Raw genomic sequence first — 17,867 nt, 5'->3', positions numbered from 1 at the left:
TCTGCAAATTATGTGCTAAATTTTTTCTCTATTTTTTTTATGTTTTATTTATTTTATTTTTATTAAAAGGTTGGAGAGCAAAATGCAAATGATTCAATATGTTGGGGGGGGGGATGATATGCGACCAGGCCCAAATCTGCAAAAACAATACAACTACACATGCATATTGTACAATAATTTCATGCTGTGTGTAGGGAGTAACTTCGATCTGTGCTATGTGGGATATAATTGCATGAATTTACAATCGTGAACCCTTGAACGTTGTCGCACTTGGCCGAAAACTCAATTTGGCACCCATTGCTCTCACGCTAAAAAAATATGTGCCACATACAATATTAATGTTTGCATCAATTATTAAGGATTATTATGATCTGATAGCTTACAAAAAATCATATTTTGAGTCTTTTGAACCTTTGCAGTCGGAAGATTATTAAGATGTCTGGGAATTTGAGTTGGATCACGACACTACTATCGTATCTCTACACGTCCTGGTCGAAACCAAACATCATGTATTCAAAACGAGATGGATCGGCGCAAACGCGTGAAAGGCAACAAGCCCAACAAAAAGGAGATTCTTCAAGACGACAAATGTGTTAGTGTGGGATTGTCCATAATAATTGTATTTTTTTACATTTATATAAAAATTTGTATACTGTTACATTTGTATAGGTAATTGTATTTTTTTAATTAATACAATTTTAATATTATGATTTATTATAATTTATTATTTAAATTTATAATTGTATATTTTTTATTAATTATTATTACATATAAATTTAAAAAAAAATCGAGCTGTGGACGCTGTCTATCCACGACCTTGAGTCGTGGACGCCACTTTAATTTTTTTTTTAAAAAAATTGGTATAATATCCACAACTCGACACAAATATGTTATTTTATTTAAAAAATATTATTTTAATTTTTTTCTTTTTTTTTATAATAAATAAATAATTAAACCGAAAGAGTCACACTGATTTTGTAATATATGATAGAAAGAGAGGGCACTGTGGTCATTGGAGTTTGTTATATAATTGAGAGCAGAGCAACCCCTGAGTTGGTGTCTACTTTCAACTGCTATCCAAACTACTGTTCATCACCTCTTTCTTTCTTTCTTTCTTCCACTCATCTGTCAGGGAGTACCAGTGCTGCCATAAACTAGCTGCTCTTCATAGAAATTTCCCACTTTCTAGCGCCTGGATCAGTAAGTTCTTCAAACCTTCGCAGTCCTTTCTCAGCTTGTCTTAAGAATGCTATTCTCTCTCTTCCCTTCTCTCCCTCCCCCTCTCTATATATGTATATATTCTTGATTTGGTGTTTTTTGATGAATTGCTTATTTGGATGGGTCATTTGTCATGATTTTCTTGGTTAGTGAGGAAGTCAATAATCTTTTTCTGACGGGTTTCGTTTTCTATTGTTTACAACATCCCCTGAGGCCAAAAACAAAGTTAAACAACACGTCCCTCCGCAATTATTTTGATGCTCCAGTATTTGGAGATCTTCAGTCTCGTTTTAGTTTGTAATGGGCAGTGTTGGTTTGTCCTCGAGGCTTATTTTCTTGTTTAACAATTGAGTATAACTGTGTGCTTTTCTTTATGTGTTGAGTTTTTAGCAAGTGATGAAATTCTCTACTTTCATGATTTTCTGATAACTTAGTTTCTTGGTAGATGATTTTTCTCCCCCCTGATCTGGAGAAGATAAAGAAAGAATAAACTTTGGTGTTTAAATATTCATGGATGAGGAGAAAATGTTTCTTGAAACATGAATCGTGGAACTTGAGATTTCTACTGCCTTTTCCTGATCCCAAGCTTTTGCTTTGCTCAGGGCCTTACTTAGAGAGATTAGATTGTTCATTTCTGCAAAGAGTAATCAGTTCGATTTCCACTCTTCTTTTACTTCGAGTTTACATGCTTGTATTCATGTTTCAAGTGCTGCTAACTTGGCTTGTTGAGTCTCACAAATATGCTCTTTTTGCTATTTTTTCAGGTGCCTTGGGGATATAACTTGAGTCATACACTTACTATAGTTTCAACTGGATATAGGGGAGACCAATATGCGGTGGCTGAGCTTGTCAATTGATGTGTTTTGTTATGTTATCTCCTTGAATTTGTACTGCAGGGTTATTCTATAAGCTGCTGTTCTCTGGTTGTGACGTAGCCTTTGTTTATGCAGTTCTTTAAGTAGCTATCCATGGGATCCAACCACTTTCCTTCCTGTGTTTGTTTCTTCTATATTCTATAGAAATAGCCAGGAAATATCATCATCATTCTAAAGTACTCTAGTCCATCCAATCTGTAAATTTAGTTCATTGTCTTCTTGATCTTGGTCAGCATTCAATTTTACACAAGTTGCTTGTTAAACAAGAATTTCTAGACATTCTCGACTTTGTTTTCAGCTTAGTTTTATCTTTCCTTCAATAGGGCTCTCTGTTGCTTCCCACATTCTAGTTTCTATTTGAAGTCCACTAAAGAGCCAAAAGTAGTTATGGTGTGCCAAGCAGCAAGTCAGACGAGGTTTAGGGCACTTAAACATGAGAACGGAATTGCAGGAAGAACAACCATTATTGTTAGAGTTATAGCATGCTTTCAACCATTACAAAATTGCCAGGTTTGTTCATGATCATGCAGCGAATTTTTCATTTATTTGATATGCTTTTCTTTGATATTCTATCTGGTGATTGCTTCATTGACTAATTGCCTTTAAAATGCCAACTTCTATACTTAATAAGAATTGAAAAGACTGCTGATTTTGCTTTGTTCTTCTGCTTCAGGCTGAATATTTCCGCCAATTGCTGAAACCTGTTACGTAGATTGTGTTCCAAGTTCCTGCGCGTCACATCAAGCTAGAATTATATTTTTTATTTTCTTCTTTTTGTTCAACATAATTGAAAGTGATCTAACGCGGCACTACATACGAGCATCTTTCTGGTATTGTTTTCATTATCTTGCTAGTGCTTGCTCAAGTTTTTCTTAATTCGTTTTCTGAGTTTTGGAATGACTGCCCAAATCATGTCTTCCAGGTTGCTACTTCGGCTGGATGGTTACAGCCAAAGAGTCTCAAACGTGTCAGCAGTTCTCTGCTTGGAAATCACCTGACGTGGATCACATGGCATTTCTACAGCTAGAGCAAAACTATAACATGCCACACTTTCCTCCTTCCATGCATACTGTCAATGCCGAATTTCCAGGACAGCCTAATGCTGATTTACGTGATTTAAACATCCGCCAGCCAATTGTAGTTGGCCGGATTTTCAATTTCCAACCCCCGTACAATACATTGTATCCTACCAGGAGTCCGTGTCTCAAAGATTCCCCATGTCCCCTGCCAAACTGGCTTGGGGTTTCCAATAAGCCAATTGATGCTTCTGTTGCTCCTCAGAAAAAGTTTCTCATTTTCGATCAGTGTGGGGATCAAACAAGATTGTTCATTAGCCCTTCTTTTTCTCGCCAACATCAGATAGTTGCCTCCAAGACTCCTGCTAGTGGTAACGGGGTGTGTGAAAAAGTGGCATCTCAAGTAGATCCGCGATTCATGCTGAAGCCTGTGGTTGAAGAAAAATGGGATGAAAATAATTTGAATGATGGAGAAAGTGATATGCTTGAAGATTCTGAAGAAATCAATGCTCTGCTCTACTCTGATAGTGATGATGAGTATGATGGAGATAATGATGCTGATGACGAAAATGATGAAGTAACTAGCACGAGGCACCCTCCGTTTTGCACTGAAAAGGACTTCGATAAAGACACATTACTTGAGGAATTCACGGAAGAAGTGGCAAGTTCTGATGGGTCACCAAAAAGGCAAAGATTGCTTGATGGCAGGTACAAGAAATCATCATTAGCGAGTTTTGAGAGTCCCGTGAAAGGGGCTCGTTCATACAGTTACGAGGATGATGTGGAGTCAAGCTGTGCTGGTCCTAGAAGCTCCCACGATGATATTAACAGAGAAAAGAAGATTAAAACTCGTGAAGCATTGAAGATCCTTGAAAGTATTATTCCTGGATTAAACAGCAGTGATCCACTCTCCATAATCGAGAAATCTATCGTCTACTTGGAAACAATGAAAATGGAAGCAGAAACTCTAGGGCTCAGCTTCCCCAACCGTAAAAATCAGCAATCTTATGTCAACGGTTTGTTTGAATCAGAAGCAGAATCATTGGACCAACAGGTAGCAAGAAAAACCATTAAGTGTGAGTTTGAATAATTATGGATGGATTGGAAAGTAATAAAGGTGATCTTCCTCTTTGCTCAATCTTTAACCCACTTTTCATTCTAATAGTGCACCGTGGGCCAACGGGCGACGAGCTTAATCAGATGAAAGTTTTCGCTTTACTCTCAATCTCTCATTACACTCAGGTGGTGAAGAAAATTGGGGCCTATAATTGTTGACTTGAAATGATTATTTTGACACTTTTGGATTAAAGTAAGCATTGCATTGCTGTAAATGAGGAGCCCTTTTCCCTCATTGTTGAGAAAATTCCATGGATTGGGAGCATGCGCGTTTGGTGATGAGGGTCCACCCTCCATTCTTGATTTATATGCTTTTTGTTTGCTACCAGTTGTCTGAGCTTTTTGTTGTAAGATTTGTGTGTTTGGGAATCAGGAGATGAATGTTTGTGTTCTTCTTGTTATATGTTAAGGTCGTGTGCTTGTAATGATACTGTTGCTGTTACAGGGTCTTGAGTGTTTTTGTCTTAGTTTTAATTACTTCAGTTTAATTCAATTTTTTTGTATTTTGTTGTTTTGGGCCAATCCATATTGACGAGAACTAAAAAAAATATTGGAAAAATTAATTTGTAATAGTATGTATGCACAATTATTAGCCACGGAATGAAAAGGACTGCCACAAGTATCATGTTCATGCTTAAGGAAAATATTCCTTGAATCAAACTGAAGGCCATGATTAAGACAAGTAAATTGATTAATCCCACTAATTATTTATTTCACAATGATTAGTCTTTCTCTTTTTCTCTTTTATATACTAATTTATTGCATCATGTGTGTCTTAAGTGATAAATTATTGTATGTGGTAGAAAGGGTTGGGAACTGAAGCTTTCTCTTTGTCTCTCTTAAAACTAAAACTTGTAAAAGGAATTTAAACAAGTTGTATTCAATTATAAAATAATTATTTTTGATAATCCACACATTTCAAATTTGAATTCCACATATAACAATAATTCACCATATTTTAAGATAAAAAATTTCATTACAATCAAAAGTGGCAATGTTGCAATAAGTAGAGCCCAGCCATATAGTTGGGTGGACACCCAACACGATAACTGCATTGTATTTACTATATGATTAATGTATAATTTAAGAAAATTTACATACGGGTGCAATAAATTTTTTATAATACGATTTGTTTTATATACCAAACCTGATTCGAATACAATTTTTCTATTGGTCTGTTCATATAGTAATACAGATGAATCATAGTACGATGTAATCCTATGTTCTGAAATAACATGATAACTTCTGATGTTAAATGCAAAACATTTAGTGCTTAATGGGAACTAACCGGAGCCTCCATCTCCAAACAGAAAACACATGCAAGAACCAGATCAACAAATTACAGACAAATTGAAACATGATGTTACTTCCTGAAACAATACCTGTTGTGAATAAGAAACTTCAACGAATATTGCAAGAGGTAAAGGAAAACAAAACAAGAAAACCTTAAAAAACACATTGGAACTACATGAAGGAAACACGGTTTATCGGTAGATCTCTTCGTTTGACAGCTGCTGATGATTCAGGAAATTGAATTCCTCCATCTTCTAGGAGTTTTCCTACTCAAATCCCCATTTTGCACCTGTGGTCCAATGTCGTTGTTTTCTGCCGCTTTGGTGAGCTTGGTCAGCTTTTTCCACCCTGTAGTCCAAGCTGATGTTTGCTTTGGCTTTGTCACCTTATCAAACTGTCTCTGCAGCGTTTCCATGTCGTTTTGAAGTGCTAAGTACTTGGTCTTCATGGTTTCCAGCTCAAACTTGAGAGTGTTGATATCCTTTTTTGCGGATGCCCAGCCCTCTTGGAACGACTGAGGAGTTCCTTCGAGTAGTGTTTTGCGGTTAGTTATTAAGGGCTGGTAATGGGATTCACCGGGCTCTTTCAAAAGGCCGTTGGCTAATGCATTGCTTATTTTCACCTGTTCGGAGAAGAGGACTTGCACAACTACTCTGAGAGGGAGCCGTTCATTTTGGGCAGCGTGCATGCATGCGTCGATTGAAAGTTTCTGGCAGTCCATCACACGGCAGAGCCTCTTCCTTTCATGTTCTGTAAGCGTTGGATGTGCCTGCAAAAGTTGTGTTGTTGAGCGGAAAACAGGAACTAAATATGATTTCTTGAATACTTGAAACAGATTTTCTTGCAATTTCCTTACATCAATGACAGAGTAAACTGAAAGTCTAGATAATGAAGAGCAGAATCATGCACGAGTTTGATTCTTATACATAGATTAGGACAATATATGTATGTAGTATGATATTCCTGTCTTGTCCTGATTTTCTAGTAAAAAACAACCAAAGTTATAAGAAGTATTACCTTAAGATAGGAATCAATGGCCCTGTATAATCCATCATCGCAAGTCCTAGCTGATTCTGGTAAAGCCTCTGCCAGGACTTGAAATTTTGTCAAGGACAAATTTCTGTCTCTCGACACCTCTGTAAGATAACTATCGACAAGCCTAGCCACTCTCATCTTAGCATTAGGGTTGGTCCCCCGTTGAGCTCCATCATACATTTTTGTGTCAGAAAACGACTGTCGGCTTGGGCTGGAATTTTCCGACTGCTCTTGAACCAGGAAATGCTCCAAAAGCCTCTGAACAAGATCAACATCATACAATGTCTCGTGCTTGTTGTAAGAAGGTATGAGGAGATCTGCCAAAGTAGCCTGTTCAAACTGCATGCCTACACGTTTTTCCAGCTCTGTAACCAAAGCCGGAGCAACCTTCAACATGTTAGCCATTCTCAGCAGTCTGAGAAGGAAGCTACAAGAAACGGTATCTTTCTGAGGCGGGATTATACTTATAAGGCTTTCGATGATCATTCTCTGATCTTTAGCCTGAACTGCTGGCAAATCCTCTTTACTCCCAACCACAATCATGTGGAGTCCCCCTTTCCAGCTACTGCTGCTACCATTGCTGTTGCTGCTATTACTTCCCTCATCAGCAGCCCCCCCTGATACCGATCCTGATCCCTCTTTCACCAATCCTGGGAGCCATTTCCCTGCATAATGCATGATTGCAGCTCCAACCAACTCGTACCTCATGCCTTTAACCTTAATTGCGGTAATAACTCTTACAAAATGATCAATCCTCAGAATAGAAACATCCTCAAACCACCAATCAGGGGGGACAGGTGTGTTTCTGCTCGGGCTGGATTCTTTCATCTCGTTCCATTTGGGGCTGGAAACTGATCTCGGGTGCTTCCCTGTGTACTGCCATTTTATCCCTTTAGGATTGGCACAAGCTTTCCAGGCAATCGACTCGCTACATCTTCTAACAATTTGGAGGTTTTCAGCCCAAGGGGAGAGCTTCTCACAACTTTTCAACACTATTATGGAATCTCTCCAGGAGGATAAAACCACATAGCTGAGAAAAGCCTCAGTTTTGAATATAAGATTGCCTTCTTCTAAATCCTCTGTCATTTCCAGGTATTCGGCCGCACATCTCAGGCTGGAGATATTTGTTGCTGTTAAATCAACAGCAATTCCATAGCAGAATTTGGCTGCCAGTTCAAAAGCCTCAGGCCCGCCTGGAAGATCATCTAGAGCTATCTTATTTAACTCTGTGTCACGCAATTCGTATACTGCTCTATTCATCTTCCCGCTTCGAGAAAGAAGAGGATACTACAGATGAAAACAACATCATTCAGTTTTGGAATTACAAACCAAATACAAATTGTTTTCTCCAACGATGTTTTGCAACAAAGACTTATGAAATTGCTATGGTTTTAAACTATATAACTACCTTGTGCAAATGGAAACTGACATCTCCAATCTGGACCAAAAGATCACTCGGAATATCAGTTGCAACATGCCTATTTGCAGAAGACAAACATCACATTTTCACTCATTGAAATTTTAACAACATTAATAGTAATAATATGAACAATTCGACCAAGAAAAGGTTTGACACATACCAAGACTGGCCTCTTTGCTCAAACCCGTCAGGTTTGACTCCAGGTTTGCTCGTGGACAGGACTCCATTCCCGTAATCTCGTCCTCCAACAGATTCTGTTTCTGAATCCCACATTTTCAGACCAAGAATTATTCAAGAAAGTGGGAAATATCACAGAAGAAGTGTACAGAAACTGATTAGAATGAGCAGCGGAAAACTACTGGAGAAGAAGAGATATGATGATGAGTAAAAAGGGAGAATCCCACATGGGAATGCTTGGAATTATCTCTAATTGTCGGCTTTCTCACGGATTTCTAGGCCTCCCACAGGCTGTGAAGTAATGGGCAGAACACCACTGTTTTTGGATTTTTTCTTCACTAACAATAATGTTTCTCTTTAAACATGAGAATCAGATAGTACTACTAGGAAGAATGGAGCCTCATATCCTTCCACCTGTTCAAACTCTCTCTCTCTCTCTCTCTATATATATATATATATATATGTATTTATACTGTATATAGACTTATCACTATCTTAGGACATTCTGGTGATGAGAGGAGAAGATGAAAAGTGAAAGAAACAGGTGGAGATGATATTTAGCAATAATTTTGATATTTATGGCTGTGATTGGAGGAGAGGACCACTTGTTTCTGATTGCTCAATGTCTTTTGGGTAGTATATGATATAACTAAGCTCCATTGTGTTGGTAAAGGTGGAACAGAATCCAGCACTAACATTGCAAATAAAGTCTATTTGTCTGAAATTATTGCAATTATGGAGTTCATTACACACTATTAGAAGATTCTTGTAAGAACCAAGTATGAAAACACCAAGTACCTCATATTATGTTTTGTCACTATCACGACTCAAACATGAGATAATTCAATAATTTGGCAATATTATTAAACCCGATTCTTGAATGAATTTTCCCTTCATACAGTAATTGCCTGTTGACAGTATTTTCTTGGTAAATAGAAGGGGACATGATTTCTTGATATCAACAGGGTAATAATGTTCCCATAAGGACAGCAAGTGTTCTGAAAGAGGTATATATGTATATGTATATATATATATTATAGCTGTCTGGATTATGAGAATTCAATCGCCCGGAAATATTTCTTTCGCTAAAATTCGTTCGAGTCTATCCATTTTAATCGCGTAGTTCTACCAGCACATTGAAAAATATGCTCAATTTCTAATGAAGAATGTATACCTCCCTTTACTGACCCCATCTATGGCTTCTAATTTGACAGGCCAAAGTTCAAGAGGTCAGGCAAAATTTGGTATATGTGGAAGCATTATGCATTCGGTTCCTCCAGGTTTTATGAGATTATCCGTTTTGTCTGATTTTATGTGTAGATAACATAGGAAGCTTCTACACTTGAGAGACATATGTAGGTCCTTTCTGGGATCCTAACTAGCATATATAGTGTCATCAATAGGGTTTAATTTTCCTTGAAGTCATTTACCAGAAGTAGAGAGCCCATATCTTTTTCAAGCTATTTGAACCCTATATTTGGATTTGAATAGAAAAAAATCAAAATTTGGAGTCCTACCCCACAATGATAGAGATAAGATGGGACCGAGAGGGAAGCAGAAGCAGTGGTAGCTCCACTGCCACCAACACTTTATTCCTAGATCTCTTCATTCTCCTTTTATGTCTTTTTACTCCTCCTTCAACATTATGCATTCCGACACATATGTCCAAAAATATCCAAATAAAAAGAAGCAAACCAACATTAGCTAGTAAATTGTTATCTCATGAAATTAGAACAAATAATTAGGAATCCTTCTAATTTCAAGCCTGTTCATGAACTCTTCTTGAAACAACTATATATATGTTCACGATGAACTCTTCTTGAAATTAATAAACTATAATTCTTAAACATAAATATACCCAAATGCTCCACTTATTACATAAAATCTGAAAAAAACCATAATACAAACAGCCCACTAACAACCACAAGAACCTGAAACAGGGATTCTACTCTTGCGTGAGATATCTTGTGCCTTTCTCAACTTCACATCACTCAGCACACTTCTTGCCCATTCAGAAAAATAGCTCTCATTATATCCAATTCTTGATTTTTTATAAATGGACATACAGCGGCGGTCATCATCCGGGAAGGGGCAGCGGTCGCCGCCAGGGTCCCGCCAGGCGCCGCGATGGTTCATCCCCGACCAGCTGGCGATCCAGTGATAGACGTATTGGCCGATTCCGGCGAGCTTGAGCCATCCCTTTGGGAAGAATTCCATGACACTGCTATTTCTGTCCATTAGGAACATGTTGGTCAATTGGGCCCCGTGTGGAGACACCAATATGTCTGTTGAGCTCATCAATTTCACCTGTACATTAGTTCATTAGCAGTGATTAGGAATATTAGTAACTGAATTATAGTTATAAATTTTCAAAATTAAAACACAAGAACAGATATATTAATATTAAAATCAATCTCCATGTTCCAACCACCTGTTGGCAAAAGGTAAGGTTATTTGCATAGGCCACCGTCAGCCGACAGCCATCCACATTCCGGCAGGCCTTTTTGAAGATTCCGATGACCGCGGATTCATTCTTGAACGACCTCGGCCCCCTCCTCATGAACAAGGTCATCCCAATCATCGGAAAGCCCTTTTCATCAACCTCAGGAAACCTACCTTCTGAGCTGACATTGCAGAAAACCCTGGCCTTGCACCTCAGCAAATCATACACTTGCAATCTTTTCTCTCTTGACATTCCACCTTCATTATGCCTCATTACCACAGCCTTCTCAAAACAAGCCGGATCAGTCATGTATCCACCTCCAATTCCATTGAATTTTTCAATGTTTGAGGGCTCTCCAAACGTGGCCTCCATTAGTGGATTCAGCCAAGGTCCCATTGTGGTTCTCAGTTCACCCCAATGGTACAACACCCATCTCGTTGGCGGAGCTGAACATTTGTTCTTGATGTGCCATGCGATGAAAGGGACGGCAGACGATAACCCGTGCCAAATGTTATCGTAGTTGTAGTGGTTATACGAGACAAACGTGAGGCCTTTGAGTAGGGTGGCGTTCGGGGGTAAGATTTGAGGCCATGCAAGTGCATATAAGTTCCATGAACCATCATGAGTATCTCGGCCTTTCAGGCACAAAACCCTACCTTTTGATGCTTTTGAGGGGAATTCTTGGTATTGGACTTCACCCTTCTCATGTGTGTCAGGCATGGAGCTCATGAACCATGTGTGTCCTTGAAGGGGTCTGCTGGAGTAACGGAGGTCCTTTAGAGGAAGAAAAGTGACTGCCTCTTGGAGCTTAGAGGCCATGGATTTGAGCTCTTGGCTGCAATTAATCGTGCAGTCTATGGAGACTGTTGAGAATCTGCCCGTGCTGATGAAATCCCAAGAAGATGATGGCGGAGTTTGAAGGGCTTGGATGTGGAAGAGGACGAAAAGTATGGCGAAGATGGGAAGTAGGTAGATAAAGAGTTTTGGTGAATGAAGAGAGATGAAAGATGGGGCTTTGCGTGGATGCTTGTAACATGGTATAGCTCCTGATTCTGAACATGGCTTGGCCATGAATGCCAGTTGAATTTGATGATGATGATAACACTACTTCTTGATTATTGAGTTTGTGGGTTGGAGTACTATACGATCAGTTGAATATATGGTTTGAGGTATTGGGACAGAGCTGTGAGTTATTGTGTGGGGGGTTGGGTTCTGAATGACTGCCAGCTTTGAGGTGGTGAAATTGTTACATATATATGTTGTACCAAACATTCAAATTTCAAACTCCTGCTGTGCTTAAACTGTTTAAAATTGCCCATCCAGAAGAACATTCGTTTAAGGTAATATTTATACTGTTTTCCTCTTTTTACGAAATAATTTAATTTCTTGTGTATGAAAGAATTAAAGATTTTACATTCACATAGTTCTATATACGAGTCAATTTAGTTCATAAAATAATCACTTATAATTATTACATTCCCCACGCCCACCCCCAAGACACATGGACCCCGACCAGTATTTCAGCAAGTTAAAGAAAAAGGATCGTACATGTACATGAAAGAGAAAGGGGTTTCTACTTTCTACCCATTTACATTCAATAGAATCTAAAACAAGGAAACACACATCACCTTGCAGTTGCAGCACCATTGACATCTTTCTATTGACATAAGATAATCATTTATGATCAATGTACAAACACTACGTTGGGGAAGAGAAAAAGAAGAAGAGAGTAACCCCACCAACACTGAAATTCAACGTTCAACCACTCCTATATATTGATATGTAGCAGCCTCTCCAGTCACACTTAGCTTATGCATTCTCATGAGGTTGCTAGAGCAAAAGGACATACATCGATCACTCAACAGCAGATATCAACAGAACATGATTTATATACATGAACTTCATACATCAGCTTCATTATATTAGTTATTACAAGCTAAAACGACAGTAAACAAAAAATATACAACACAAACACAGCACATACTTGAGGGTTACCATGCAAACTTGTTATTGATAGTGTTAAAATGGTTAGTACTTAGTCATGACCATGATGACTTCAACCATCACTATTTTTTCAGGCAGCTTTGATGTACGACTATTAAGTTATCACTCATCCAAGCTATATTTGTAAACTTGTTGACACACTTCAGCAAGCTATACCCGGGGAGAGAGGAAGTCAAAATGCTGTACATAGGTTGCTAGTTTTCAAGTTAGAGGAGCACTCCTGTTGCGAGGGGCTGCATATTCTGCTCCTTTTTGGTTCAGATATTCGAACACGCGAAATTGCCACAGCCAGTACATCAACCAAACCACAATCTTCTCCATCAACTGCTTCGGTGGAACTACTTGATGCTAAACTTGGACTGGAGTCATCATTGAGAATGTTACAGGATACCAACCTTTTTCTCTCTGACTCTGTTCCATGAATAGAAGCCAGCTGCCTCGAAGTCGGTTTCAGATTGTTCTTGTTTGGTTTGAGAGCACGGGTTTTCAACATAGGTTCAGTGTAGAAAGAAATCCAAGGATGTTCTGTTGAAAAGAAAGGTTATCAGCGTATCATCAAGAATAGAATCATTGCCACATAGTGAGTTTAATGTCGTCATAAATAAGTTTCAAAGGATGAACAAGCATCACAGTTCGATCATGTTAACCGCATCTGCTCCATTTACTTCTCCGCAAGCTTATGTCCACAGACCTACTGTAATCTGAAGTTCAGAAAATTTTCATACAATACGATGTTCCAAGTTCCAACTCACTCAGAATTTAGTTCTTACTTTCAGGCAGCCACTTATATTTAATCCAAAAAATGCACAGAACATCAGCTAACTACTCGAATATAAGATTCACAGAATCTGCACAATAGCTCAAAGTGAGGCCCTCAAATACTGCACTCTATTCCGATCTATAGGCGTTCCTATTTAACTGAGTTTAGCTGTCAGATGTTCAGTTGTATTGCCATTCAACTTTTATGCATGTTTGTGCTCAAGCATGCTTACAAGCAATTAAAATAACACCCCAACAAATGACCCAGAACTTTGGAACTTTTACCTCTTGACCAGAGTTTAAAGCTTATACTTCGAGGGGAAAAAAAAAACAAGAGTTAAAATTTTGAAGAAAATGAAAATTCTAATATAGATGAGGTAGTATACTTTATATACTTTTGATGAGAACAATAATTTAAATTAATACATAAATGGAAGGAGAGAAATAGATGATCTATGTTCTCTGAAATTGTGCCCAATGTCTTCACTGGAACTTGTCTGGTGCACCAATACAAGCAAGAGATATTGGAAAACTACACATAAGGCGACCCCATAAACAAGATTAAGGATTTTCTCTAAACTAATAAACATAATCCAACTTAAGCATGCATGCCAAGAGAAACCATGGAAACTATTCATGTGACTAAGATTTGAAGCACTTAGCAGGGCCAAAATGACTTTTTTTTCCCCACAGGTGAAATTTTTTAGCTGCATGTATTGCTTATTGTAACACATAGGTATGATGTTTCTACGGATTGCAGTTTCCAAATAAATAACATCATAAAAAATACTGATAACAGAAGCAAACCCAAGTTATATCTCTTTAAAGTAACTTTTGGAGTTGACAGCACCAGCTATGTAGATTTTGTTATGCATCAGCAAAACAAAACTAAATGAAAGAAGGGTTAAAAAGAGATTTACTTACTTAAAACCTCGTTGGCAGTAAACCTTGTGGCTATATTTCTTGTTAACATTCCAGAGAGCAGATCACGAGCAGGTTGTGATACAGACTCCCACACACCACCAGTAAAATCAAGTTTTTCTTTCTTGATCGCCTCAAACACGGTTTCCAAAGAATCACCTTGAAATGGAAGAACACCAACCAAAAGTGCATGAAGAAGGACACCTGCGCTCCAGATATCCACTTTCTCTGAGTAATTACCCACCAAAACTTCAGGAGCAACATAAGCAGGACTTCCAACAACACCAGTCAAGCGCTGACCTGCAATGAAAAGATACCCAGGTATAAGTCTAGGGACACCTCAGAAGATGTTGATTGCTTCACACAGTATTGCAGAAGTACATTTCTTGAACATTTGTTTTGAAAAGCAATAACTCCATAACATTTCATGGAAAGAATTGAAATAGTATGATGTACGTAAAGCAAGTGATAAGTGCAACTTCAAAGTAGCATCTTAATCATACTCTGAAGACAGGCAAAAGTTTCCCTAATCGCCTTAGAAAACTAAGAAATATTTTCCTTATCTTTAAGTAGTTTCAATAATTTGTCTTCATATGTTTAAAATTAGTCATATCCTTCCACTTCTTTGTCGGTAAAGCATATCTAGGTTAAGTATTATTTCTAAAGCATCTCTTTCTGGTCTTAATATTGTAATACTAATGTCTGCATATATGCACTCCTGAGAATGAACATCCACAACCTCCCTGTTGTGGGAAGGCTAAACTGACTCCTGAAAAAGAAGCAACTTGATTGAAATTCAGCAGATTTAAAGACTTAAAAAAGGAAAGAAAGATTTTTTTGTAGGTAGATACAGGATTTCCTGACTGATTAGGAGATGGGGAATGGTATTTTCTATGTAATAAAGTACTAAGCCCGGAAACTAAAACTGGAAAGGGAGAAGACAGAAGGACAAGCTTACTGTAGGAAAATGAGATTATACAGTAGTGATGACCATCATCGGAGTAGGAAAATGATAATAAAACAAGGACAACTTAAATCTGTAACCAGTAAAAAATGGTTGAAAGTGCCATTAAGCAGATATGGATTGTTAACATACATCAACTACATAGGGTCAGATAAAAAATGGGAAACCAATTAGGAAATTAGAAAAATCATGCCCAGATAGTCTAACCAGCACTTGCAATTTTGACTCAGAAACAGAATGCATAAGAGGAGAACAAACTCTTCTAGCATGTACCATGTTGAAGAACTGCTCAGAATGACTGCAATATGTTTCTCTCCGACCACTGCCTTAAAGACCTATTCCACTTAAGTCAATGGGCAATTTCTCAGTTAGTGACATGTTAGTGATGTCAGTAAAAAAGTACAAAAACCAAATCTCAAAATAAGAGCAAAACTCTACAATTTAATTTAGCAGGAGCATGTCCACAAACCAAAAGTTCAATTCAAAACCTGCTGGATAAAGTTGCAAAAAGCAGAATCACACAAAATGGACTTTAAATTCGTAATTGCATAGTCAACTAAAATACCAATTAAAGAAATAAGTATTTGAAATTGCCGATAAAAAATTGTTTTTCCATTTTTCCCAAATATCCTGACGGTGAATTCAAATCAATATTTTGAAAAAGTGTCCCTGTGAACAATATGAAGAATGGACAACTTAAGAGGTGGGTATTAGAATATCAGAAAGCTTTAGCAAAGTAGATATGTTGTATTACCATCTAAAATTCTCACAGCCAATCCAAAATCTGCAAGCTTCATTTGTCCAGAGGAAGTGAGGAGGATATTCTCAGGCTTTATGTCCCTGTGAACTACACCCATCTCATGGCAGTACCGAATAGCGAGCATCAATTCCTTAATTATGTTAGCAGCCTTCTGTTCAGAATACAGCCCTTCTCTAGCCATCTGATCAAGCAAACGCCCCCCAGAACAAAGTTCCATGACTAAATAGAAAGATTCAGTATCCTCATAAACTGCCTTCAGAGTCACAACACCTGGGTGCCCGGAAAGGTGCTGCATTATCTCAACTTCCCGGTGCACAATCTCCTCCCCCTTTCTCAAAGTCTTGCATGCAAAATCCTCTCCAGTCGCCTTGCTCCGACACAATAACACTGAACCAAACTTTCCCTTCCCAATAGTTTTAGCCAACTCATACTCCTGGTCAATCTTCTTCTTCCTACCCAACCGAGTTGCAGCATCAATACAACCAATTTTCCTTTTAAGACCTCTACCTGGTAATTCCAGGCTCGCAGCCCCACATGCTGGGGCTGTAACTACTCCGTTAACGACACTCCTACCTAGATCAACAATTTTAGAAACTACTACTTCCTTGCACTTCTTTTTCCTTCTTGAATAATCTTCAAGTGATAAATGTGACCACAGGATCGCCAATTCAGTCTGTTCATCAAAATCCTTTTGGCACTCTGATGAGATCTCAAATCCCTTCCTCTTCTTCCCCAGACACTCCATAGGGCAATCGAAGCTACTACCTATCCCTAGCTTTAGAGATCATAGAGAACCCAAATTAAACTAAATTTACCTCTTTTTTTTTTTTTTTTTTCTGAACACTCCTAAAAAATACCCATATCAAACACTAAATTAGCCCCAAGAAAATTCCTCTTTACCAACCATTTTACCTAATAACAATCAATCAACATAAAATCTACCGTTGAAGTTATAGTCACAACAACTGTAGAAAAACTGCAACTTTTGGTAAATCCCTGCAATTTAGGCAATGGAATACTCATATCAAAACCGATTCACTAGACCCATCATCCGAAAGATTCAGAAAGAAAGTAACATCATAACAATTCTCTTCCAGATGGAAACGCTAAGAAGTCCCAAGATTTCGTACCTTGGCATGTACAGGGTTTCTTATACTTTTTCCTGCGACCCATTTGAGGAGACGGGCCCCAATAAATTTTTTCCCTTCGTCCCAAAAATCAATGTTCAATAAATTCACGATAATCAATTAATACAAGAAACCCTAGAAAAACCTGACCCGAACCCCCAAAATCTCTCCTGAAGAAAATCTTGAAACCATACGAAGAGAAGATCCACAAATCAACACGGAAGAACAATGACCCAGTGGTGCAAATATATAGAGAATTTCATGCATTAATTTAGGAAATCTTGAGAGAGAGAGAGAGAGAATTGAAAACAAGAGACTCCCCTCTGGAAGGAAAAGGTTAAAGTGGTCTAAATTCTTTCCCCTGACAGGTCACACTGTACTACAGTACAGAGGGACGCACGTGAGCCCTAATAAGATCGACGGCCGAAGACAAGCCTTGACAATACCCGGTTAGATCTGATCCATCAGACGGCTCGTTTTGGTTCACCATCAAATGCACTTTTATTTATTTATTTATCCTTTTTCTTCAATCTTTGGGTAAATATCTAATGGTAGTATTTATGGATTTATGATAAATTACATTACCACCACCTTATTTTCTAATGTATGCAAAAGAGTTGGTGTTAAATATATATATAAATTTCTTATAATTTTTAATTTGAGCAATCAAGAATACAAGTTAAGGAATATTTAAATAAAAATAAAATTAAACGTATTTGAACTCATAATGAAGGTATAA

At 38.0% G+C, this 17,867-nt stretch overlaps 4 protein-coding genes across 6 annotated transcripts; 1 reads left to right on the top strand and 3 right to left on the bottom strand.

Moving 5' to 3' along the window:
• On the top strand, window positions 1,045-4,713 carry LOC105169270 (transcription factor bHLH143). Of its 2 annotated transcripts, XM_020696133.1 has the most exons (5): window positions 1,047-1,200; window positions 1,821-1,861; window positions 1,983-2,603; window positions 2,767-2,923; window positions 3,016-4,713. In XM_020696133.1, exon 5 carries the CDS (start codon window positions 3,033-3,035, stop codon window positions 4,197-4,199), a length of 1,167 nt encoding a protein of 388 aa, XP_020551792.1. In that variant the 5' UTR covers window positions 1,047-1,200; window positions 1,821-1,861; window positions 1,983-2,603; window positions 2,767-2,923; window positions 3,016-3,032; the 3' UTR covers window positions 4,200-4,713. The 2 variants fall into 2 exon arrangements, with proteins under 2 accessions (XP_020551791.1, XP_020551792.1); XM_020696132.1 differs by lacking the exon at window positions 1,821-1,861 and having other exon boundaries at window positions 1,045-1,200.
• LOC105169269 (root phototropism protein 3) lies at window positions 5,557-8,656 on the bottom strand. Its single transcript, XM_011089634.2, has 4 exons — window positions 8,134-8,656; window positions 7,962-8,031; window positions 6,536-7,840; window positions 5,557-6,287 (listed from the first exon to the last, which is right to left on the bottom strand). The coding sequence occupies exons 1-4, from the start codon at window positions 8,244-8,246 to the stop codon at window positions 5,748-5,750; spliced, it is 2,028 nt and encodes a 675-aa protein (XP_011087936.1). The 5' UTR covers window positions 8,247-8,656; the 3' UTR covers window positions 5,557-5,747.
• On the bottom strand, window positions 10,006-11,974 carry LOC105169268. The gene is made up of 2 exons (XM_011089633.2): window positions 10,582-11,974; window positions 10,006-10,457 (listed from the first exon to the last, which is right to left on the bottom strand). The coding sequence occupies exons 1-2, from the start codon at window positions 11,662-11,664 to the stop codon at window positions 10,065-10,067; spliced, it is 1,476 nt and encodes a 491-aa protein (XP_011087935.1). The 5' UTR covers window positions 11,665-11,974; the 3' UTR covers window positions 10,006-10,064.
• Window positions 12,465-17,467, bottom strand: LOC105169267 (serine/threonine-protein kinase PEPKR2-like). 2 transcript variants are annotated; one of them, XM_011089632.2, is made up of 4 exons: window positions 17,132-17,467; window positions 15,996-16,997; window positions 14,281-14,577; window positions 12,770-13,122 (listed from the first exon to the last, which is right to left on the bottom strand). In XM_011089632.2, exons 2-4 carry the CDS (start codon window positions 16,744-16,746, stop codon window positions 12,770-12,772), a joined length of 1,401 nt encoding a protein of 466 aa, XP_011087934.1. In that variant the 5' UTR covers window positions 16,747-16,997; window positions 17,132-17,467. The 2 variants fall into 2 exon arrangements, with proteins under 2 accessions (XP_020551761.1, XP_011087934.1); XM_020696102.1 differs by having other exon boundaries at window positions 12,465-13,122; window positions 15,996-17,466.

This window comes from Sesamum indicum, linkage group LG8, assembly GCF_000512975.1.
Source record: "Sesamum indicum cultivar Zhongzhi No. 13 linkage group LG8, S_indicum_v1.0, whole genome shotgun sequence".
NCBI lineage: Eukaryota > Viridiplantae > Streptophyta > Magnoliopsida > Lamiales > Pedaliaceae > Sesamum > Sesamum indicum.
Note: the sequence above shows the minus strand (reverse complement) of the source record. Positions and strands in the feature narration are given on the sequence as shown.